The sequence below is a fragment of the Mobula birostris genome, chromosome 8, assembly GCF_030028105.1.
Source record: "Mobula birostris isolate sMobBir1 chromosome 8, sMobBir1.hap1, whole genome shotgun sequence".
In the NCBI taxonomy this organism is placed as follows: domain Eukaryota; kingdom Metazoa; phylum Chordata; class Chondrichthyes; order Myliobatiformes; family Myliobatidae; genus Mobula; species Mobula birostris.
This window is the reverse complement of record NC_092377.1, coordinates 65,871,239-65,896,325: the sequence shown is the minus strand read 5'-3', so window position 1 is coordinate 65,896,325 and position 25,087 is coordinate 65,871,239. Positions and strand designations below refer to the sequence as shown.

General features: G+C 41.8%; 1 protein-coding gene across 5 annotated transcripts in view; it reads left to right on the top strand.

The window, feature by feature from the left end:
* Positions 1 to 25,087, top strand: part of tfb1m (transcription factor B1, mitochondrial) — a 67,793-nt gene that overhangs the window by 10,568 nt on the left and 32,138 nt on the right. For all 5 annotated transcript variants that reach the window (XM_072265347.1, XM_072265350.1, XM_072265346.1 and 2 more), the window contains 4 exons: positions 3,936 to 4,087; positions 4,639 to 4,747; positions 23,030 to 23,181; positions 24,035 to 24,154. In XM_072265347.1, coding sequence (XP_072121448.1) covers positions 3,936 to 4,087; positions 4,639 to 4,747; positions 23,030 to 23,181; positions 24,035 to 24,154 — 533 coding nt within the window. The remainder of the gene's footprint in view (positions 1 to 3,935; positions 4,088 to 4,638; positions 4,748 to 23,029; positions 23,182 to 24,034; positions 24,155 to 25,087) is intronic.

Sequence of the window (25,087 nt, the reverse complement as noted above, 5' to 3'; positions counted from 1 at the left end):
GTAGCGATCTTGAAGACGAACAATGCAGCGAAGAAGCTATCTTGCAGAGGCAAATAAGAGTCACAGAAGTTTACAGTCAAACAGTACCTTTCCAAAACTCCCTGAAGTTCAGACGCTGGGTAAACTAATCAGTGGTTGCTGCAAATCCCAGCCAGCATACGTACTGTTCTGAGGAGTCCACGAAGAGTCCAAAAAGTGCAACAAAGAGCGAGAGTTCACAACGTAACTGACAGGAGAAGTCCCTTTTGAAGGACTGGTCACCACACAACCAAAGACTTTGCAGGGGTTTACCACAGCGGGTGCCAAAAATCCACGTTTGGATTGTGAAATGTCAGTCACCTTCGAAATGCACAGCGTTATCAACTACCCACTCCCTTTTGGGTTCGATCAAAGCTTGCACTTTTCACTCTCACAATGACTCTGCTCCAAACACAACAACTCTCCACCAAAGCGTTTCTTCCCCGGAGTTCAGACTCGTACATATGGCTGTGAATTTCTGAACATGGTGCTAAGATATCATCCAGTACACTAATGCAAACTTTGGTTGTCTGTGGAAAAGAATGTTTGGAGATTCAGACTGAATGCCATCCCTGACCATATAACTTTCTGAAGTGCAGTGATCTCCCACCTTTCTGTATGTTTCAGGGTCAAGGACCTCTTACAGAAGTGCCTTGAAGAAGCAGCCTCAATGATTTCACAAAATCCTTCAAATCCACCAGTGGAATAGGTGAATTGGCATTGGTGCTCTTTCCCAGGTGATTGTCCTCAGATTTGAAGCTACGAGCATAAGCTCTGCCAGCTTCAATAGGTAGCCCATTCTGTCCACACGTCTGATACCTCTCTCCCAAAACAAGCACTGTTAGCTCTAATGTGACAAGCATTCTAAAGAAGACTGAGAAACTGTTTTAATAATCTTCTCAAAGATGTCTTGGAAAAATATAAACAAAATATGAAAAATGGAATCCTTGAACTGATTCTGTTGAGATGGACAGAGAAGCATTTGGGCACTTCTTGAGTCTCTCTGTCAGGAGCACATGGAGTTTAAGTGCAGACTGTGGGATAATCCAATCAAATCTCTCTTTTGCCCTGTCCTTTTGATATTCAACATGATTCTCACTTCAGTTTATGCACATTACTACATGGAAGTTAAAAATGTACTGCTGGTCACATTTTACAGTGGAGATCAGGAATTAAGTGATATGAATATTGATGCCTTGGAACATATTCATATTACAGAAGGGTAGGTGTTGCTGGTATTAAAGCATTATTACATGGACAAATCCTGGGGCTGGTCAGGTGTGTATCCTAAGACATTGTGGGAAGCTGGGTATGAAATTGTAGGACACTGGCCAGAGATATTTGTATGGTACCAGAATACTGCCTAATGCTATTAGTATTGGAAATTTTTTAATGCCATTTCAGTGGTTGGTAAGTTGATGGAGAAGATCCTGAGAGGCAGGATTTATGAACATTTGGAGAGGCATAATATGATTAGGAATAGTCAGCATGGCTTTGTCAAAGGCAGGTCATGCCTTATGAGCCTGATTGAATTTTTTGAGGATGTGACTAAACACATTGATGAAGGTAGAGCAGTAGATGTAGTGTACATGGATTTCAGCAAGGCTCATTGAGAAAAGTAAGGAGGCATGGGATCCAAGGGAACCTTGCTCTGTGAATCAGAATTGACTTGCTCACAGAAGACAGAGAATGGTTATAGATGTGTCATATTCTGCATAGACTGGTGGTGTGCCTCAGGGATCTGTTCGTGATTTTTATAAATGACCTGGATGAGGAAATGCAGAGATGGGTTAGTAAATTTGCTGATGATACAAAGGTTGGGGGTGTTGTGGATAGTGTGGAGGGCTGTCAGAGGTTACAGCGGGACATCAGTAGGATGCAGAACTGGGCTGAGAAGTGGCAGATGGAGTTCAACCCAGGTAAGTGTGAGGTGGTTCATTTTGGTAGGTCAAATATGATGGTAGAATATAGTATTAATGGTAAGACTCTTGGCAGTGTGGAAGATCAGAGGGATCTTGGGGTGCAAGTCCATAGGACATTCAAAGCCGCTGTGCATGTTGACTCTGTGGTTAAGAAGGCATATGGTGCATTGGCCTTCATCATCCGTGGGATTGAGCTTAAGAGCCGAGAGGTAATGTTACAGCTATATAGGACCCTGGTCAGATCCCACTTGGAGTACTGTGCTCAATTCTGGTCACCTCACTACAGGAAGGATATGGAAACTACAGAAAGGGTGCAGAGGAGATTTACAAGGATGTTGCCTGTATTGGGGAGCATGCCAATGAGAATAGGTTGAGTGAACTTGGCCTTTTCTCGTTGGAGCGACGGAAGATGAGAGGTGACCTGATAGAGGTGTATAAGATGATGAGAGGCATTGATCGTGTGGATAGTCAGAGGCTTTTTCCCAGGGCTGAAATGGCTAACATGAGAGGGCACAGTTTTAAGGTGCTTGGAAGTAGGTATAGAGAAGATGTCAGGGGTAAGTTTTTTATGCAGAGGGTGGTGAGTGTGTGGAATGGGCTGCTGGCGTTGGTGGTGGAGGCAGATACGATAGGGTCTTTTAAGAGACTCCTGGATAGGTACTATGAATGGAGGGCTATAGCTAACTCTAGGTAATTTCTAAAATAGGTACATGTTTGGCACAGCATTGTGGGCCGAGGGGCCTGTATTATGCTGTAGGTTTTCTATGTTTCTATGTTCCTGTTTTCTTGGTTAGCAGGAATGAGCAATGCAGACTTGAAAGCTCAATTTTAATTACAAAACAGATGTTCATTATGAGGGATATTAATTGTGTCTTGTGCTTGATCTTGTTTAGTAAGATGTTGTTTTCTGGGGGTGGAAAGTTGCTTCTTTGCTTTTTGGATCTAGATAGAAGTGAGCAAATTTTCTTCTGTGCTGTGTAATTTTTGTTTGGAGATAGGTAAATAAAGCTAACTTTCTCTAAATTGCATGTGTCACAAAGACCAAATCTTGAAGGAGTGGGTATTGTAGTTTACCTCATTAGTTAGATGTTTTCTCTCATCATGCAGTTGTGTTGTTTCTGGTAAGATGTTGGTTATGCAGCCTGATAATTGGGAATCTGGTGTTGCATGATACCAACTGTGTTTTATTATTTAAAGATTGACTTAGGAAAGGAATGGTACTGATAAAGGTGGAGGCTGAAGCAAAGTCTGATAACGAAGAGAATTTTTAGAAATTGGATTAATGGTCAAAAAAATACAAAGTAAAAATTTAGATTTTTTACTCTTTGAGAGTTGAAATTTGGTCCATTAAAGATTGCAATTTTTGATTGGTATTTCTTTATTAATTATGTTTTGTTAGAATGTATTTGCAAAAGTAAGCATGAGCCTCAAGTTGCTGAGTTTAATTTACGTATAGTATGTAGTTCTGTCAAATCTTTGAAAATAATGTGATGGAGGGGAAGAGTGAGAATAAACTGCTGCTTTCCTAAGTCTCATTGTGGAGCTTGCAACTTGCATAGAAGTTATTTTTCTTCTTTTCTACAAATTGATGTGTGTTGTATTAATAAGGTTAAGTAAATAGTGTTAAAGTTGCTGATATGTGGTGAGCAAATTCTGAAGCCAAAAAAAAAACCTTCGGAGTATCAATAAATGAACCTCTGCATCGGCACAACTCTTTTCATTTAATGTCTTAGAATAGAAACATAACATCTAAAGTTGACCTTGACCAGATAAAAAATAGTTTTCAAATTTGCTTGTATGTATTTTTTTGTGTGATCTTGTGCTGATGTATTACACAGCTCAGCTATAAAAGATAATAAAAGATTGGATTGAGTGACAATGTAAAAGTTACATCCATGCAAGTTTTACTTAATTAGTTGTTTAATAATATTCATATTATAACATGGGGATTAAATATGAATATTATTTTGATCAACACCAAAATGTCCCTTTCAGATAAAATAGTTCGGCAAGCTGGCAATTTAAGGAACTCGTACGTCTGTGAAGTGGGCCCAGGACCAGGAGGCATCACTCGATCAATTCTCAATTCTGGTGTTGCAGAGCTGCTTGTGGTGGAGAAGGATACCAGATTTCTTCCTGGCTTAGAGGTAACATGCAACTTTTAAATGACTTGTAATAAAATGAATTAATATGAAAGAAGCAATGCTGTGTCGATGATATAGAAACTTCCAAATGAAACTTGATAAAACTATCAGCACAAATCCCTTCTAAGATTGAGTAGTTAACTCAGTGATAGCCAGTTTAAATAATAATGGAAATCCAAACTGGGAGGTGTTGCCTGAACCAGAAACAGATGGAATAAATAAGAAACTTAACAGTGCCCACCGGATATATTAGTATTTGCTAAAGTATTACTAACTTTGGATAAATATTAAGTCTTCTGACCAAGCTGATCCAACTATTAAATATATGGGCAATATTCTGATTCTTCCAGTATATTTACACAAAATTCTGTAGCTAACAACTATGGAAAACAACGTGAATGTTAAATTTTGTTCAGGTGTGCAGTACTTTAGAAGGACTTCCTTCTCTTCCTGTTAGGCTAGTCAAGTTATATTGAGGTTGTAATGCTTACTTCAGGTTTTGCGATGTAAGTTATTTTGGAATAGATTGACAAAGGACCGTTTTGTTTCTGTAGTTGCTGGCTGAAGCAGCACCTGGGAAAATGCGCATTGTGCATGGAGACATTCTGACCTATAAAATGGAAAGGGCTTTTCCAAAAGAATTACAAAATGAATGGGAAAATGGTAAGCTCTGTATGGTAATGTGATGTTATATTGTTAACTTGACGATTATGTTATCAGTCCTGAGATTTGTACTTTAAATATTCTGAATGATGAAAGAATATTGGAGATGAATTCTGAATGCTAACTTGTGTCACTGGCTCAAAGGATGCCTTGCTGATTCTCAGCAATTGAGCTACAGTACTGTTTTTTCTGAGACTGGTTATTGACTTGTAGGTTAAGTAACTTCCTTTTCATATTCAGTTTCATCCTCAAATTTTTAAGTATGCTTTTAGTGCAATTTTTATTTTTTTAAATACAGCAATGATTTCAGATGTGTTTTCACAATATTTGTCAAGGAATCTTAAAGTATGAAAACAAAACACTTTAATTCCTGTGTTGTTATATTAGGTTACCCTATGCCAGATGTTGCAGATATGCACTCAGTTTTCTAATTACTATGAATCAATGAATCTGCTTCATTAAAAATATCTTGTCAAGATTAAAACAGATTTAAATGCATAAAATGACCTATTATGGAACACTTGTAAATCTAAAACTAATATAAATGGTGCCATTATAGGATCCAGTGATAAGGAAGTACAAAGGGCCTCAGTCCGAAACGTCAACTGTTTCTATAGATGCTGCCTGGCCTGCTGAGTTCCTCCAGCATTTTGTATGTGTTGCTTGGGCTTACAGCATCTGCAGATTTTGTCTTGTATGTGAAATAATGATCCTGGTTGCTTTTGGTTTTGCAAAACAGAAAGAGGACCCTGAGCAGTCTAACTCCCACTAAATCTAAACTTCTGATTTTCTTCCAATCACTCAAGATTGTTCATTGCTTAGGTTACCTTATGGAGCTATTATTCTATCAGATCACAAAATTGGAGGAGAATGAAATGCATAATATTTCCATTTATGGCCCTTGTGGCTAAAGGGATCAGGGGGTATGGAGAGAAGGCAGGTACAGGGTTCTGAGTTGGATGATCAGCCATGATCATACTGAATGGCGGTGCAGGCTCGAAGGGCCGAATGGCCTACTCCACCTATTTTCTATGTTTCTATTTATCATGTCAGTTTATAGGGAGTTGGGGCAGAACGGAGCTTAATTGTACATGCTGACAATCTGTTTGATTATAAGCAATCATTCTGGATGTAATAACTGTAACTTGTCGTCAAAAGCCCAGTTTCATGGCTGCATCACAGACTATTGTCACACATTTGTTTAATCTATTCTCCCAGGGATGCACACATCTGAAACTCTGGTGGTAGTTAAACTGTTCCTTTTTTCAATTGTAATACTGTTGTTGATTTAATCTTCAAACATTGAAAGAGAATCTGTATTTACATAACAAGTTGACAAATCAAGGATATCTTTGGTGAGGAATTTCTGAAGTACAATCACAGTTGTAATTCAGGGAAACTTCCGGCCTGAATGGAACCAAGTAGTCCTTACCAAATAACTGAAGTCCTAATATTCAGATATCATTTCAGCTACAGAGCGTTCCTATGAAATGGTTCGTAAGCCGAAATGTCGTAAAGCGAAGAAGCAATTACCATTTATTTATATGGGAAAATTTTGTGAGCATTCGCAGACCCAAAAATAACCTACCAAATCATGCCAAATAATACATAAAACCTAAAATAACAGTAACATATAGTAAAAGCAGGACTGATATGATAAATTCACAGCCTATATAAAGCAGAAATACTTTTCCACAATCATTACTGAACTGTTCTCGGTAGTGAAAATCTCACGCAAGCGCCATCGGCAGAAAATCTCACGCAAGCGCTGTTGGCAAGAACACTCTTTCCAGTAACCTTTAAGCTATGAAGCTGCCAAATCATACCAAATAACACGTAAAAATACACAGCCTATATAAAGTAGAAATAATGTATGTACAGTGTAATATCACTTACCAGAATTGGTTCAGCGCTGAGCACACCGATGATGGTGTGTTAGGCTGAGTCGTTGCAGGTTGGGGTGGTGCAGTGGCCCCCACCCTCCAGGCCGCCGAGCGAGACATTGCTGCGAAGCATGCAGGAATGCAGTGGTTGCCGGGAGGCACACAGCACATCTTTAAGAAAAAAGCCGAAACAAACATGCTAATTAATTAGGTGCCGCCCGACACGTAATTGTCGGCCCAGATTAGTGCTGATTTCCAATTGCGTCGTCTCTGATCTGGGCGGACAATTGCGTGTCGGCGGTACCTAATTAATTAGCATGTTTATTTTGGCTTTTTTCTTAAAGATGTGCTGTGTGCCTCCTGGCTACCGTTGCATTCTCCGAGAATCCGTATCTGTCCGTGGCCCAAGGGTTGGGGTGGTGGGACACTGGGGTGTCATCTCGTCGTCTGTTTCCATTAGAGCAGGCAGCTCATCTTCTTCTATCTTTGCCCGCCTCAATGTCGAAGGTGGAGGTTCGTCGTCTGCTGTGGCTGATGTGGAAGGCTTGCTTGACTGCTGAGCCTCGCACATTTTTCTATCACACAGTTCTTTGTAAGGACTCAAATCATCCTGCAAATATCTCCTAAACTGATGTACCCTTTCAAAATTAAAGTTGTACTTCATCATTACTCATTCGGTTTCGATGGTTATACTTTTTTCTTCCAAACGCATCAGCTCTTCATCTGTCAGTTCTTGGTCATGGGATGCCAAAACCTCTTCAACATCAGGTTCATCAGCTTCCACAAGCCAAACTCACTTAGTCCTTACTTCGTTCACCACGATCAAAACGCTTAACTATGTCTAGTTTTCTGCTAAGTGTAACACCCTTACGAGCTCTTTCAGGCTTTTCTGATACCTTAGAACTCATCTTGCAAACTGCTCACAGGCGCGTGTTTAAGCAATGCCGGCGAGAATCTGGGGGAGAGCGGCTGCTCGGGGCGCGTGCTGCCTTTTATCAAGCGCTGATTTTTTCGCGCGCTGCTTTTTTTTCGTAACAGTGAAAACACCTGAAAGCGAAAACAGGGTACTAATGTAGGCCTTTCGTAACAGTGAGGTTTCTTAAAGTGAACGTTCGAAAAGCGGGGGACATCTCTATTGCTAGAGTATCACCTACAGTGGATTCTTCCACATCCTTTATCCTAAATCTCTCCTTGGATTTCTCCCTAGTGCTCTACCATTTATGTTCAGTCTCTTTGTAGTAACAAATAATACCAAATTCCAAGAACATGCTCTCTGTACCAAGTTCTATCTCTCAGCCCTGTACTTGAACAAGCTTTGAAAATTAAATGAATAATGATAGATTCAGAATCAGATTTATTATCGGTGAAATGTGTTACTTTGCAGCAGCAGTACCCTGCAATACATAAAGAATTACTATAAGTTATGATAAGAAATATATTTTAAAAAAATGTCAGGCAACAAGTAAGGTAGTGTTTCATGGTTTCATGGTCCATTCAGAAATCTAGTGGCAGAGGGAAGAAACTGATGAGCAGAGGGCATGTCGTGGATGGCAAGAATCCTTAATGATGGATGCAGCTTTCTTGATGCTTTGCCTATTCAAGATGTTCTCCATGGGAAGGCTAGTGCCCGTGATGGAGCTGGCTAAGTTTACAACACCCTAGAGCTTCTTCCAATCCTGTGTGTTGGTGCTTCAATCCCAAATGGTGATGCAACCAAATAAAATGCTCTTCATTGTATATCTTTAGAAATTTTCTAGTCTTTGGTGACATATCAAATCTCAAACTCCCAATGAAATATAGTTGCTGTTGTGCCTTCTTCATACTTGCATCAATAAGTTACACCCAGGATAGATCTTCAGCAATGTTGACACACCAGAGCTTGAATCTGCTCACCCTTCCCACTGCTGACTCCTCCATGACGACTGATATGTGTTCTCTTGACTTCTCCTTCCTGCAGTGCACAGTTGGTTCCTTGCTCTTATTGACATTGAGTGCAAGATTGTTGTTGTGACACCACTCAAGCAGCTGATCTATCTCACTCCTGTGTGCCTCCTCGTCATCATCTGAGTTTCTGCAAACAACAGTTGTGTCATTGTTGAATTTATAGACGGTGTCTGAGTTGTCCCTAGCCACACGGTCATAGGTGCAGAGAGAATAGAGTTGTGGGTTCAGCACACATCATTGAGTGCAGCAGCGTTGATCGTTCGAAAGGAGGAGGTGACTGGTCCCTTGGTGTGGAAGTCAAGGATCCAGTTAGTATAGAGGCTCAAGTTTTGAAACTTGTAGATTAGTACTGAGGGGATCATCATCATTATCTGCTGTGTCATATGATGTGGGTGATCATGGTCTTCCATGTTTAATCTGAGGAGTTTTATTAAGCCCTCCAAAACTTTTGTCTGTCCATCCCTTGATGTAATGGATGATTGTCATGCACTGTTGACTGCAACTTCTTCCATCAATTTTTTCCCATCATTGCAAAATGTAAGAGCTTCTCTTTCCTCAGTACGTCCCAGAATTTCCAGCTGCCATTTCTGGATTGATGATATCAGCTCTCTTCTTATTCTGGCTTTTGGCTGCACTTCTTCATTTGTTACTCTGTCTTTCCATGATATTTTCATCATTCTTTGCCAAAACCAGATTTCTACAGCTTCAAGTCTTCACTCATTTTGCTTTGATATTGTGCAACATTCGCTTCCATATGTTAGTGTGGTATAAATATAGCACTGCAACGCTCTTGAGTTTCGTACTCATAGAAATTATGTTATTCTTTAGTGCCTTGCTCAAACGTGCACCTAGCAGTTCCAGTCCTTCTCCTAATTTCAACATTAACCCTGCTGTCAGGTGTTATTGTGCTCCCTAAGTATTTGAACTTCCATGTTTGTTTAATTATTTTTTTGCCCACTTTCAGTTTGCATTTCAGTATTTCTTTCTGCTTTGTGACAACCATAAATTCTAAGGGGATAATGGTGTTGACAGTCCAGCCAAGTAAAATTAAGTAGATTAGAATGCGTGAGCTATTTAAAATTACACTGCATTGTGTTACGTACCCCGTAACTGGGTTGCCAAACCAGCAGAAATGGAACACTCTTTGGAGTCTGGATTACTAGGAACTAATAACTAGGAACACAAAATTTTAAGATGGGAACCAGAGAGTCATATCAGAAACTGAGGGAATTGAGAGGAAGGGAGATGTCACGACCAGTAAGTCTGCAAGGAAGGACAGCCAGAAGCAAGATAATAGATACAATGGGATGGACGGGTGAAGTGTGTTTATTTTAATTCCTGAAGTATTAAGGTTAAGGGTGAAGATCAGTACGTGGAACTGTGATGTTATACCCATTACAGAGACTTTGTGGAAAGAGAAACAAGAGTGGATATTCAGTGTTTCAGGGTTTCAGTGTTGAGTGTAAGTGAGAGAGAGACAGAAAAAAAGACACCAGTGCAACACTAATTTGTGGTTTTAATCAGTTCCAATCAGAGCTTTACTCGGGACATAATGGAGGGCTCATCCTCTGGGTCCATATGTATAGAACTCAGAAATAAGAAAAATACATTCACTCTGATGCGATTATTCTACACATCTCAATAGCCACCAGGACATTAAGGAACAGGTATGCAGGCAGATTTGGGAAAGGTTTAAAACCAACAGGGTTATTGTGAGTGACTTCAGTTTCCTCAGTATAGACTGGAACCTCCTTTGTGCAAGATGTTTAGACAGGGAAGAACTTTTGATACAAGAAACTCTCCTGGATTGTCCAATAACAGCAGGGGTCATACTGGAGTTGGTGTTGGATAATGAGTCTGGACTGCTGACTGGCTTTTAAGTGGGAGAAAATTTAGGGAATAGTGATCACAATTCCTTAAGTTTCAGGATGGATTTAGTGGGAGAATACTAAATGGGAGCAGGGCAGAACATGAACATATTAAGCATGAGAGATAATTGGGAACAGCAGTTTTTGGGCAAGACCACATCTGACTTAAGAGGCTGTTTAAGATTCAATATTCTTTATTGTCATTCTTCAGTACCCGAATGTAAAGGAGAACAGATGGGTTATTGCTCTGGATCCGATGCAACATAAAAAACAGTGTGGTCACATATACACAAGGTTAACTTATATATGTAGACTGATTACATGTACATGAAGAGACACTAGGTGCGGGAGTACCTGTACCTAAGGTGACTGGTAAAGCGACAAAGTGACTTTGCCAAGAGGAAATAGGTAGTAACAGGGCATATGTAAACTGTGTCAGTGTAGGTATGAGGTGTGGAGTGTAAATGTAAAGAGGCAGCATATGAGAGGATGAAGGGTGCTGAGGGGCTGTGGAGAAGAATGGCTGATATGTATGTAATGATGTTCGAGTTGGTTAGTGGGTGGAGATGTTGATCAGCCTGATGGCTTTGGGCAGGGTTTCACAACCTGGGGTCCATGGCATGAAAAAGGTTGAGAACCCCTACCTCAGGGAAAGTAACTGCTTTTGAGCCTCGTCGTCCTGGTGTGGATGCTACAGAGCCACCTGCACAGACTACAGGACAGGTATGTTTCAGTAAGAAGGAAGGGCAAAGATAGTAAGGCAAGGGAAGCTTGGAGTTTGAGAGAGGCAGTGAAATTAGTAAGAAGAGGGAAGATTATGTAAGGTTTAGAAAGTTAAGATCAAATGGAGCCTCGGAGGATTATAAAGAAGCTAGAAGGGAATTCGGAGAGCCAGAAGGGGCCATGAAAAGTCCTCGGGTAGGATGATGAGAGTACCAAGGCATTCTATACATACATCAAGAGCAAGAGGATAACTAGGGAGAGGGAAGGGCCACTTGAGGTGGGGAAGGATATAGGTGAGATCCTAAATGAGTACCTTGCAGCGTTTTTTACTGAGGACAATGATGTGGAGGATAGTGAGATCAGTGCAGACTGTGTAAAGAAGCTGTGTGGCATGCTTGCTTTAGTCAAGGCACTGAGTTCAAGAATTGGGAAGTAATGTTGCAGCTTTATAAAACTTTGGTTGAGCTTCATTTGATGTATCGCATTCAATTCTGGTCTCCCCATTATAGGAAGGATCTGGAGGCTTTAGAGAGGACTCAGAATAGTTATCAAACAGTTGTCTGGATTAGAGTGCATGTGCTATAAGGAGAAGTTAGCCCTGATTTAACTCTAGCCTAATCACAGAATGATTTATAATGACCAATTAATCTACTAACCATATAACCATATAACAATTACAGCACGGAAACAGGCCATCTCGGCCCTTCTAGTCCGTGCCGAACTCTTACCCTGTCCTAGTCCCACCGACCTGCACTTAGCCCATAACCCTCCATTCCTTTCCTGTCCATATATCTATCCAATTTAACTTTGCATGACAACATAGAACCTGCCTCAACCACTTCTGCTGGAAGCTCATTCCACTCAGCTACCACTCTCTGAGTAAAGAAGTTCCCCCTCATGTTACCCCTAAACTTTTGTCCTCTAATTCTCAACCCATGTCCTCTTGTTTGAATCTTCCCCACTCTCAATGGAAAAAGTCTAACCACGTCAACTCTATCAATCCCCCTCATAATTTTAAACACCTCTATCAAGTCCCCCCTCAACCTTCTACGCTCCAAAGAATAAAGACCTAACTTGTTCAACCTTTCTCTGTAACTTAGGAGATGAAACCCAGGCAACATTTTAGTAAACCTCCTCTGTACTCTCTCAATTTTATTGACATCTTTCCAATAATTCGGTGGCTAGAACTGTACACAATACTCCAGATTTTGTCTTACCAATGCCTTATACAAATTCAGCATTACATCCCAACTCCTATGCTCAAAGCTCTGATTTATAAAGGCCAGCAAACCAAACGCTTTCTTCACCACCCTATCCACATGAGATTCCATCTTCAGGGAACTATGCACCATTATTTCTAGATCCCTCTGTTCTAAAGCATTGTTTAATGCCCTACCATTTACCATGTATGTCCTATTTTGATTAGTCCTACCAAAATGTAGCACCTCACGTTTTTCAGCATTAAACTCCATTTGCCATCTTTAGCCCACTCTTCTAACTGTCCTAAATCTCTCTGCAAGTTTTGAAAACCTACCTCATCATCCACAACACCACCTATCTTAATATCATATGCATACTTACTAATCGAATTTACCACCCCATCATCCAGATCATTAATATATATTACAAACAACATTGGACCCAGTACAGATCCCTGACGCACACCGCTACACACCGTCCTCCAATCTGACAGACAGTTATCCACCACTACTCTCTGGCATCTCCCATCTAGCCACTGCTGAATCCATTTTATTACTTCCATATTAATGCCTAACGATTGAACCTTCCTAACTAACCTACCGTGTGGAACCTTATCAAGGGCCTTACTGAAGTCTATAGAGACAATATCCACCGTTTTACCCTCATCAACTTTCTTAGTAACCTCATCAAAAAATTCAATAAGATTTGTCAAACATGACCTTCCCCGCACAAATCCATGATGACTGTTCCTAATCAGACCCTGTCTATCCAGAAAATTATATATACCATCTCTAAGAATACTTTCCATCAATTTACCCACCACTGACGTCAAACTCACAGGCCGATAATTACCAGGTTTACTCTTAGAACCCTTTTTAAACAATGGAACATAGTTAAATGTTTTATTAAAATTAAAACAATTTAAACATCATTCCATGGGGAAGATGTATAGATTCCTAACAGATGATGTCGGAATTGAACTTTGAGCTTCGATGCCCCAATCTGTAAGAGTGTCATGCTATCTGCTACACTACACTGCTGTAGGGCCCTGGCCTCTATCGTATTTACCGTGGAGGTAAATAAGATAGTGGCTTTTATAAGGCACATAGTGATGTGAATGTACAGAGGCTGCGAGAGGACCAGGGCTGGGAAATTCAGGCATTGGCAGCGTCGGTGCGGGAGCAAGGAGTGCTCGAGGTCGACGGATGACTGGAGACCGGAGGATCGAAGGATCAGCCGTTGTAGGTAGGCCAAGGAAGATCAGGACTACCTAGGCATTACCTGAGGAGGAAGGTAAAACTGCGCAGGCACGGGTGACGTCAGTGGCGAGCGCGGAGTTTAAAAAGAGGTCCACTTTCAGGTGCAGGCAGCATCGGTGCAGGCAGCGGAGTGCGCGGAGCAGAGTGCTGGGCTTTGGCTCAGTGGGCTTCGGCGTAAGGGGGTCTTCGGTGAGAGGTAATCAGTGAGCCTGAGTATGTGCTTGCTGAGGAAAAAAGGTAAGGTCGGTAAGTACTTTTTCATTTATTCTGATTAATCTGGGATCAGGTAATGGGGGAGATAGTTAGAGCAGTGGTGTGCTCCATATGCAGTATGTGGGAGGTCAGGGTCAACGCAGTTTGTCCCTGATGACCACACCTGCAGAAGGTGCATCCAGCTGCAGCTCCTATCAGAGCGAGTTAGGGAATTGGAGCTGGAGCTGAATGAACTACGGATCATTCGGGAGGCAGAGACAGAGATAGATAAGAGTTATCGGGAGGTAGTCACACCGAAAAGACGGGAGGTAGGCAACTGGGTGACTGTCAGGAGATGGAGGGGGAGCAGGCAGAGAGAGCAGAGCACCCCTGCGGCCATTCCCATCAACAATAAGTATACCGTTTTGGATACTGTTGGTGGGGATAACCTACCAGGAACAAGTTGCAGTGGTCCTGTCTCTGGCACTGAGGTTGGACCCTCGACTCAGAAGGGGAGGAGGGAAGAGAGGACAGCGGTAGTGATAGGGGATTCTATAGTCAGGGGGGCAGATAGGAGATTTTGTGGGGAAGATCGGGAGTCTCGGATGGTATGTTGCCTCCCTGGTGCCGGGGTCCAGGACATCTCAGATCGGGTGCAGGTTATTCTCGAGAGGGAGGGCAAGAATCCAGATGTTGTGGTCCATGTAGGGACCAACGACGTGGGTAGGAAGAGTAAGGGGGTCCTGTGTAGTGAGTTCAGGGAGTTAGGTGCGAAGCTGAAGGGCAGGACCTCCAGGGTAACAATTTCAGGATTGCTACCTGTGCCACGTGCGAGTGAGGCGAGGAACAGAAGGATTATACAGATCAATACGTGGCTGAGAGGATGGTGCAGGAGGGAGGGCTTCAGGTTTTTAGATAATTGGGCTTTGTTCCAGGGAAGGTGGGATCTGTTCCGACGGGACGGTTTACACCTGAACTGGAGGGGTACTAACATTCTTGCAGGAAAGTTTGCTAGTGCTGCTTGGGGGGTTTAAACTAAATTTGCAGGGGGCAGGGATCCAGAATGTGAGAGAGGATAGCGAGATGAAGTATAAAGGACAGACGGGGATTACACGGTTCTGGAATATTAAGTGTGAAGTAGAGAAAGGTGAGGCGGAACGAGTGATAAGGAGGATACATGAGCAGAGGGATGGTCTGATGGAGCATGGAGTTAAATGTGCAAAAAGAGTAAGTAAATTTAAGAAGGACAACAAAATTCAAGGGGCGTATAGCCCGGTGAGAGTTCGGGGAGCACAATAGGCAGCGATTTAAACAGAGAGAGGAGAAATTCTATATCTGAATGCACGAAGTGTCAGAAATAAGGCGGATGAGCTTGGAGTTCAGGTGAAAATGGGTAACTATGATGTTGTTGGGATAACGGAGACATAGCTGCAAGGGGAGCAGACCTGGGAATTGAATGTACAAGGGTATACGTGCTATCGAAGGGACAGAAAGGTGGGCAGAGGCGGTGGGGTGGCCCTGTTGGTGAGGAATGAGATTCAGTCCCTTGCAAGGGGGGACATAGAATCAGGAGAAGTAGAATCAGTGTGGATAGAACTGAGGAACAGTAAGGGCAAAAAGACCCTAATAGGTGTTATCTACAGGCCCCCAAACAGTAGCATGGATATCGGGTGCAAGTTGAATAGGGAGTTAACAATGGCATGTGGCGAAGGAAATGTCGCAGTAGTTATGGGCGATTTCAACATGCAGGTGAACTGGGAAAATCAGGTTGGTACTGGACCCCAGGATAGGGAGTTTGTAGAGAGCCTACGGGATGCATTTTTGGAGCAGCTTGTACAAGAGCCGACCAGGGATAAGGCTATTTTGGATTTAGTATTGTGCAATGAACAGAATTTGATAAGTGATCTTGAAGTAAGTGAGCCATTAGGAGGTAGTGACCATAATATGATAAGTTTTTATCTGCAGGTTGAGAGGGATTAGGGTAGATCAGAAGTGTCAGTATTGCAGTTGAACAAAGGAGACTATGGAGCCATGAGGGAGGAGCTGGCCAAAGTTGACTGGTCGGATATCCTAGCAGAAAAGACAGTGGAACAGCAATGGCAGGTATTCTTGGGAATAATGCACAAGGTGCAAAATCACTTCATCTCCCAGAGAAGGAAGGACTCAAAGGGGGGGAAAGTGGCCACAGTGGTTGACAAAGGAAGTCAGAGATAGCATAGCATTAAAAAAGAAGTGTAACAGAGCTAAGGTGAGTGGGAAATTTCTAAGGGGCAACAGAACTTAACTAAAAAGGCAATACGGGGAGAAAAAATGAGGTGTGAACGCAAGCTAGCTAGGAATATAAAGGAGGATAGCAAAAGTTTTTTTAGGTATGTGAAGAAAAGGAAGATAGTTAAGAACAATGTTGGGCTCTTGAAGAATGAATTGGGAGAAATTGTTATGGGAAACAGAGAAATGGCAGACGAATTTAATAAGTACTTTGGATCTGTCTTCACTGGGGAAGACACAAGCGATCTCCCAGATGTATGGATGGGCCAAGGACATAGGGTAACAGAGGAACTGAAACAGATTGACGTTAGGAAGGAAACAGTGATGAGTAGACTGATGGGGCTGAAGGCTAACAAATCCCCAGGTCCAGATGGTCTGCATCCTAGGGTACTAAAGGAGGTGGCTCTGGAAATTGTGGATGCATTGGTGATCATTTTCCAATGTTCCTTAGATTCAGGATCAGTTCCTGAGGATTGGTGAATGGCTAATGTTATCCCACTTTTTAAGAAAGGAGGGAGGGAGAAAACAGAGAACTATCGCCCTGTTAGCCTAACATCAGTAGTGGGGAAAATGCTAGAGTCCATTATTAAAGGTGAAATAACGGCATATCTTGATAGCAGTGATAGGATTGGGCCGAGCCAGCATGGATTTACCAAGAGCAAATCATTCTTGACTAATCCATTGGAGTTTTTCGAGGATGTAACCAGGAAGATAGACACGGGAGATCCAGTGGATGTGGTGTACCTTGACTTTCAAAAGGCATTCGATAAGGTACCACATAGGAGATTGGTGGGTAAAATCAGAGCTCGTGGCATTGGGGGGAGAATATTGACATGGATAGAAAACTGATTGGCAGATAGAAAGCTAAGGGTAGCAGTGAATGGGTGTTTCTCGGAATGGCAGGTGGTGACTAGTGGGGTGCCACAGGGCTCGGTATTGGGACCACAGCTGTTTACGATTTGCGTCAATGATTTAGAGGAAGGCATTGTAAATAACATCAGCAAGTTTGCTGACAATACTAAGCTGGGTGGCAGTGTGACGTGATGAGGATGTTAGGAGAATTCAAGGTGACTTGGATAGGCTGGGTGAGTGGACAGAAACTTGGCAGATGGCGTTTAATGTGAATAAGTGTGAGGTTATTCACTTTGGGAGCAAGAACAAGAAGGCAGATTATTATCTGAACGGTGTGGAGTTAGGTAAGGGAGAAATACAAAGAGATCTAGGAGTACTTGTTCATTAGTCTCTGAAGGTGAATGAGCAAGTTCAGCAGGCAGTGAAGAAGGGTAATGGAATGTTGGCCTTTATTACAAAGGGAATGGAATACAAGAGCAAGGAAATCCTTTTGCATTTGTACAGGGCCCTGGTGAGACCTCACCTGGAGTTTTGTGTGTAGTTTTGGTCTCCAGGGTTAAGGAAGGACATCCTGGCTGTGGAGGAGGTGTAGCGTAGATTCACTAGGTTAATTCCTGGGATGTCCGGACTGTCTTACGCAGAGAGGTTAGAGAGACTGGGCTTGTACACGCTGGAATTAAGGAGATTGAGGGGGGATCTGATTGAGACATATAAGATTATTAAGGGATTGGACAAGATAGAGGCAGGAAATATGTTCCAGATGCTGGGAGAGTCCAGTACCAGAGGGCATGTTTTAAGAATAAGGAGTAGGTCATTTAGGACAGAGTTGAGGAGGAACTTCTCCCAGAGAGTTGTGGAGGTGTGGAACACGCTGCCTCAGAAGGCAGTGGAGGCCAATTCTCTGGATGCTTTCAAGAAGGAGCTAGATAGGTATCTTATGGATAGGGGAAGGCAGGAACCGAGTATTGATAGTAGATGATCAGCCATGATCTCAGAATGGCGGTGCAGGCTCGCAGGGCCGAATGGTCTACTTCTGCACCTATTGTCTATTGTCTGTTGAAATGAATACGTTCTATCGAAAGGACAGACAGGTGGGCAGAGGGGGTGGTGTGGCTCTATTGGTGAGGAATGAAATTCAGTCCCTTGCGAGGGGCAACATAGAATCAGGAGATGTAGAGTCAGTATGGATAGAACTGAGAAATTGTAAGGGCAAAAAGACCCTTATGGGAGTTATCTACAGGCCCCCAAACAGTAGCCTGGTTATAGGGTGCAAGTTGAATCAAGAGTTAAAATTGGCATGTCGCAAAAGTAATGCTATGGTTGTTATGGGGAATTTCAACATGCAGGTAGACTGGGAAAGTCAGGTTGATACTGGACCCCAAGAAAGGGAGTTTGTGGAGTGCCTCCAAGATGGATTCTTAGAGCAGCTTGTTCTGGAGCCTACCAGGGAGAAGGCAATTCTGGATTTAGTGTTGGGTAATGAACTGGATTTGATAAGGGAACTCAAGGTAAAGGAGCCATTAGGAGGCAGTGACCATAATATGGTAAGTTTTAAACTACAATTTGAGAGGGAGAAGGGTAAATCAGAAGTGTCAGTATTGCAGTTGAACAAAGGGGACTGTGGAGCCATGAGGGAGGAGCTGGCCAAAGTTGACTGGAAAGATGCCCTAGCAGGGATGACAGTGGAACAACAATGGCAGGTGTTTCTGGGAATAATACAGAAGGTGCAGGATCAGTTCATTCCAAAGAGGAAGAAAGATTCTAAGGGGAGTAAGGGGTGACCATGGCTGACAAGGGAAGTCAAGGACAGTATAAAAATAAAAGAGAAGTAGAACATAGCAAAGATGAGCAGGAAGCCAGAGGATTGGGAAACTTTTAAAGAGCAACAGAGGATAACTAAAAAAGCAATACGGAGAGAAAAGATGAGATACGAAGGTAAGCTAGCCAAGAATATAAAGGAGGATAGTAAAAGCTTCTTTAGGTATGTGAAGAGGAAAAAATTAGTTAAGACCAAAGTTGGGCCCTTGAAGACATAAATGGGTGAATTTATTATGGGGAACTGAAGGAGATTCACATTAGGCAGAAAATGGTGTTGGACAGACTGATGGAACCGAAGGCTGATAAATCCCCAGAGACTGATGTTCTGCACCCCAGGGTACTTACGGAGGTGGCTCTAGAAATCGTGGATGCATTGGTAATCATTTTCCAATGTTCTATAGATTGAGGATCAGTTCCTGAGGACTGGAGGGTAGCTAATGTTATTCCACTTTTTAAGAAAGGAGGGAGAGAGAAAACAGAGAATTATGGACCAGTTAGCCTGACATTAGTGGTGGAGAAAATGCTGGAGTCAATTATAAAAGATGAAATAGCGGCATATTTAGATAGCAGTAACAGGATCGGTCCGAGTCATCGTGGATCTGCAAAGGGGAAATCATGCTTGACTAATCTTCTGGAATTTTTTGAGGATGTAACTATGAAAATGGACAAGGGAGAGCCAGTGGATGTAGTGTACCTGGACTTTCAGAAAGCCTTTGATAACTTCACACATAGGAGATTAGTGGGCAAAATTAGAGCACATGGTATTGGGGGTAGGTACTGACATGGATAGAAAATTGGTTGGCAGACAGGAAACAAAGAGTAGGGATTAATGGGTCCCTTTCAGAATGGCAGACAATGACTAGTGGGGTACCACAAGGCTCGGTGCTGGGACCGCAGCTATTTACAATACAGGTGTCCCCCGCTTTTCGAACGTTTGCTTTACGAAACCTCACTGTTACGAAAGACCTACATTAGTACCCTGTTTTCGCTTTCAGAAGGTGTTTTCACTGTTACAAAGAAAGGCAGCGTGCGATAAAAAATCAGTGCGCGATAAAAGGCAGCGTGCGTCCTGAGCAGCCGCTGTCCCCTGGATTCGGAACGGCATTGCTTAAACACGTGCCTGTGAGCAGCCGTTAGCAAGATGAGTTCTGAGGTATTGGAAAAGCCTAAAAGAGCTCGTAAGGGTGTTACACTTAGCATAAAACTAGCCATAATTAAACGTTTCGATCGTGGTGAACAAAGCAAGGACAAATTGAGTTTGGCTTGTGGAAGCTGACGAAGATGATGTTGAAGAGGTTTTGGCATCCCATGACCAAAAACTAATAGATGAAGAGCTGATGCAATTGGAAGAGGAAAGGATAACAATCGAAACCGAATGCAGTAGCGAACTGAACGTGAAGGTACTGCGTGAGATTTTCACTGCAATGATGAAGTACGACTTTAATTTTGAAAGGGTACATAGGTTTAGGGGATATTTGCAGGATGGTTTGAGTCCTTACAAACAACTGTATGATAGAAAAATGCACGAGGCTCATCAGTCAAGCAAGCCTTCCACATCAGCCACAGCAGACGACGAACCTCGATCTTTGACATCGAGGTGGGCAGTCATAGGAGAAGATGAGCTGCCTGCCCTGATCGATGATGAGATGACACCCCCGTGTCCCACCACCCAAACACCCGGGCCCTGGACAGATACTGTACCGATTCGTGGAGAATGCAGCAGTAGCCGGAAGGCACACAGCACATCTTTAAGAAAAAAGCCGAAATAAACAAGCTAATTAATTAGGTGCCACTGACATGTAATTGTCAGCCCAGATCAGTGCTGATTTCCGATTGCATCACCTCTGCTCTGGGCCGACAATTATGTGTCGGCAGCACCTAATTAATTAGCATGTTTATTTCAGCTTTTTTCTTAAAGATGTGCTGTGTGCCTCCCGGCTACTGCTGCGCTCTTCGCGGCAATGTATCGGGTTGACGGCCCAGAGGGTGGAGGCCACTGCACCACCCAACCTGCAACGACTCAGCCTAACACACCATCATCAGTTTGCTCGGCAAGCTGTCTTCCCGATTCCGGTAAGTGATACTACACTGTACATACATTATTTCTAATTTATATAGGCTGTGTATTTTTACGTGTTATTTGCTAGATTTGGCAGCCTCATAGCTTAAAGGTTACTAGAGAGCGCGTTTATGCCAACAGCGCTTGCGTGAGATTTTCTGCCGAGAGCGCTTGCCTGAGATTTTCGCTATGGAGATCTGTGCAGGCAATCGTTGTAGAGAAGTATTTCTACTTTATATAGGCTGTGTATTTATCATCTCATTCCTGCTTTTACTATATGTTACTGTTATTTTAGGTTTTATGTGTTATTTGTCATGATTTGGTAGGTTATTTTTGGGTCTGCGAACACTTACAAAATTTTCCCATATAAATAAATGGTAATTGCTTCTTTGCTTTACGACGTTTCGGCTTACGAACCGTTTCATAGGAACGCTCTACCTTCGGATGGCGGGGGAAACCTGTATACATTAATGATTTAGATGAAGGGATTGAAAGTAACGTTAGCAAATTTGCAGATGAGACAAAGCTGGGTGACAGTGTGAAGTGTGTGGAGGATGTTATGATAATGCAGGATAACTTGGACAGGTTGAGTGAGTGGGCAGATGCATGGCAGATGCAGTTTAATGTGGATAAATGTGAGGTTATCCACTTTGGTGGCAAGAACAGGAAGGCAGATTACTATCTGAACGGTGTCAAGTTAGGAAAAGGGGAAGTACAATGAGATCTAGCTGTCCTTGTTCATCAGTCACTGAAAGTAAGCATGCAGGTACAGCAGGTGGTGAAGAAAGCTAATGGCATGTTGGCCTTCATAACAAGGGGAGTTGAGTATAGGAGCAAAGAGGTCCTTCTGTAGTTGTGCAGGGCCCTAGTGAGACCACACCTGGAGTATTGTGTACAGTTTTGGTCTCCAAATTTGAGGAAGGACATTCTTGCTATTGACAGAGTGCAGCGTAGGTTTTCGAGGTTAATTCCCAGGATGGCGGGACTGTCATATATTGAAAGATTGGAGCAACTGGGCTTGTATACACTGGAATTTAGAAGAATGAGAGGGGATCTGATTGAAACATATAAGATTATTAAGGGATTGGACACGCTAGAGGCAGAAAACATGTTCCCGATGTTAGGGGAGTCCAGAACCAGAGGCCACAGTTTAAGAATAAGGCGTAGACCATTTAGAATGGAGTTGAGGAAAAACTTTTTCACCCAGAGAGAGGTGGATATGTGGAATGCTCTACCTCAGAAGGCAGTGGAGGCCAATTCTCTGGATGCTTTCAAGAAAGAGGTAGATAGAGCTCTTAAAGATAGTGGAGTCAAGGGATATGGGGAGAAGGCAGGAACAGGGTACTGATTGTGGATGATCAGCCATGATCACAGTGAATGGCGGTGCTGGCTTGAAGGGCCGAATAGCCTACTCCTGCACCTAATGTCTATTGTCTATTGAAAGTGGAGGGATATGGACCTTATATAGGCAGGAAAGATTAATTTAGTTAGTTTAATTAGTTCAGGAAATGTTGAGAGGTTTTCTAAAAGGGTTAATGTCTCATTTCCATTCCTGTACTTACTTGGAGAATTTTAGATCATCCAATATATATTAATTTGAGGTGGAAACGAAAAGGCTTTTAGATGGAAGGCTCAGCAGGTGAGACAGCGTGTGATGAACATTTTCATCATTCTGCATTTAATTTGAGGTTCTCAGTGTTAGTGATACTTAGTTCCATTAATATTTTTATGTATTGGTTTATTTTTCAAGAAATACTCTTGACCATTCCAGAAAAAAAAGTATTGTGATTCTATCTCGACAGCTTTCCTTTATGTATAGAGACTTCAGCAAGGAGCAGTTTTATCACTAATGAAGCAGGTGCCAATTAGTATAGACTTTTCTTTGATTTTCCAAGTGCGTAGTCAAATATTTATGTGAAATTTGTGGTATTTTTGGATGTGATGCTGTATTTTGGCAGAGAAAATTCAGAGTGTGAAGTTAGATAGTTAAGAAACTCTGCATTTAGGGTTTGGTTATGTTCCAATTCAGAATCAATTGGTTCCATCAGGAAGGAGGTCTTTTTGTGGGAATGAGTACTTGCCAGCTGTACTGCTATTGATGTGTTTCCAGTTCTAAGAAATCACTATAGGATTCTGCTTTCAGACAATATATGAGCAATATCTGGATCTTGGCTCTATTCACTGATTCACCCTTCATTTTCTTTTTGCATTGATAGGATTACCAAATGTGCACATCATTGGTAACCTTCCTTTCAGTGTTTCAACACCTCTCGTTATTAAGTGGTTGGAGAATATTGCAAATCGCAATGGACCCTTTGTCTTTGGGAGAACACAGATGACCTTAACTTTTCAAAAGGAGGTTGCAGAGGTAAGGGGCAATTCTGATTCTTGCTTTGCAATTTTTTTTATTAATGTTCATACCAAGTAAGTCCTATGTATATCCTTTTTACTCTATTATGATATCTTCAGATTACTCTAGCTTTCATCCTCTTTACTTTCAGTTAAGATATGTTCTGTTAATCTGTGTGCCATTTTTGGCTACTGTCTATCACTTCTCTCTTGCATTTTAGCCTTCTTTATTTAATTCCATACCTTCATTCCCCCCTCACCTCAATCACTCTTCTGTCCACGTGCTTCCTTTATTTTTATTCCTCTTGGTTAGTTAGTTTGTTCTTCAAGTATCTACCAACATTTTCTAATCTCTCCTAAACACACTGCAGTTGCACGTCCATGTTACTCCATAAACACTTTGCTAAACCTTTGGCCAACAAGGACAAATGCAGCATGTGCAAAGTGACACACACAAAATGCTAGATAAGCTCTGCAGGTCAGGCAGCATCTGTGGATGGGAATAAACAGTCGACATTTTAAGCCAAAGCCCTTCATCAGGACTCAATCCAGATGACGTGCAGATCTCACTCCATTCAGATTTGGAAACTTATCATCTGGGTTTAAGTCTCAGAACTCCCTACCCAATATGTGCTATGTTCTCAAAGAAGAGGAAGACATTCCTGTGTCATAAACTTTCTCTGATTTGAATTTAGTAGTTTGAGCAGTTGGGGCAAAGGAATAACTGCTGCCAGCATCTGATTTTACTTAAGTGAGGCACAAATGTAGGAGACATATTTCAGCGGATTTTTTTAGTTATAAAATCACTATTTCTGTTCACATAAGCAAGAAGCTATGCCTTTAGATATTAGATTTTGAAACTTCTTTTACAGCGTCTCACAGCAAGTACCAGCAGTAGACAAAGAAGCAGATTGTCCATAATGGCTCAGTATTTATGTAATGTGAAAAGCTGTTTTACAATTCCAGGAAGAGCATTTGTTCCAAAGCCCAAGGTAAAATACTTTTTGCTATTGTTTTAATAAAGAATCTCTGTATGATTGCATTTTGTGCACTACTTGTCTTGATATGATCAATATAAATAGTATTCATTAAAGCTAGCTCCAAGACAGCATTATGGGTAGCTGAATGTAGAAGTATGTTTATAGTTTCTTTTCATTAGCACCGGCGGCTCAGAAAGAACCCGTTTAGCCTTTTGTACCAGTTCTATGAAAGAGCTGTCCATTAAGGACTGTACCCTAGTTTTTTGTCCATAACATGACAAGTTATTTCCTTCAAATACACGTTGAATTGGTTTTTGAAAATGTGCATGAGATTTAATGAATAAACTTTTTTTTAGTAGTGCATCCTAAGGTTGTCCTAAGGTAATTGTTCTATGCCTGTTTTTGCCAGTGTTTATTTTGTTAATTAGTGTAAATTTATGACATCTTGATACAGACCCATTTGACAAAATGAAGAGTCTCTCCCTACTTGTTCTATCTAAAATTCTGACAACATTAAACAGATGTGTTCGGTTTCCTTTTGATCCTTCCAGCTTTGAGGACAATTCCATCGTCTTTCCACTATTGAAGTCCCTAATTCTGGGAGTAATTCTGGTAAATTTTTGCAAATTTTTCCAAAAAAAAGTTGTGCCCGAAATGTCCAGGGTGTTTTTAATACTTCAGGTTTTTTAGTTCTTTGTCCCCATTTATAAATCTAAGTCTCCCATATGTTTTCTGAACTGCTTCCTCAACATTGTTACTTTCAAGCACTTGCAAATACAATGGATTCCTGTTAATTGGGACAGCTGTTTATTTGGGACAACTCTTATAGAACAAAAACTAACTTGAGAAAACAGCCGGGATTCCCTTTGTTTTTTTTTTGGGGACACTATGCTGCTTAATTGGGGCAGGAAAATACCTAGTTTCTATATACCTTTTATTCTTACT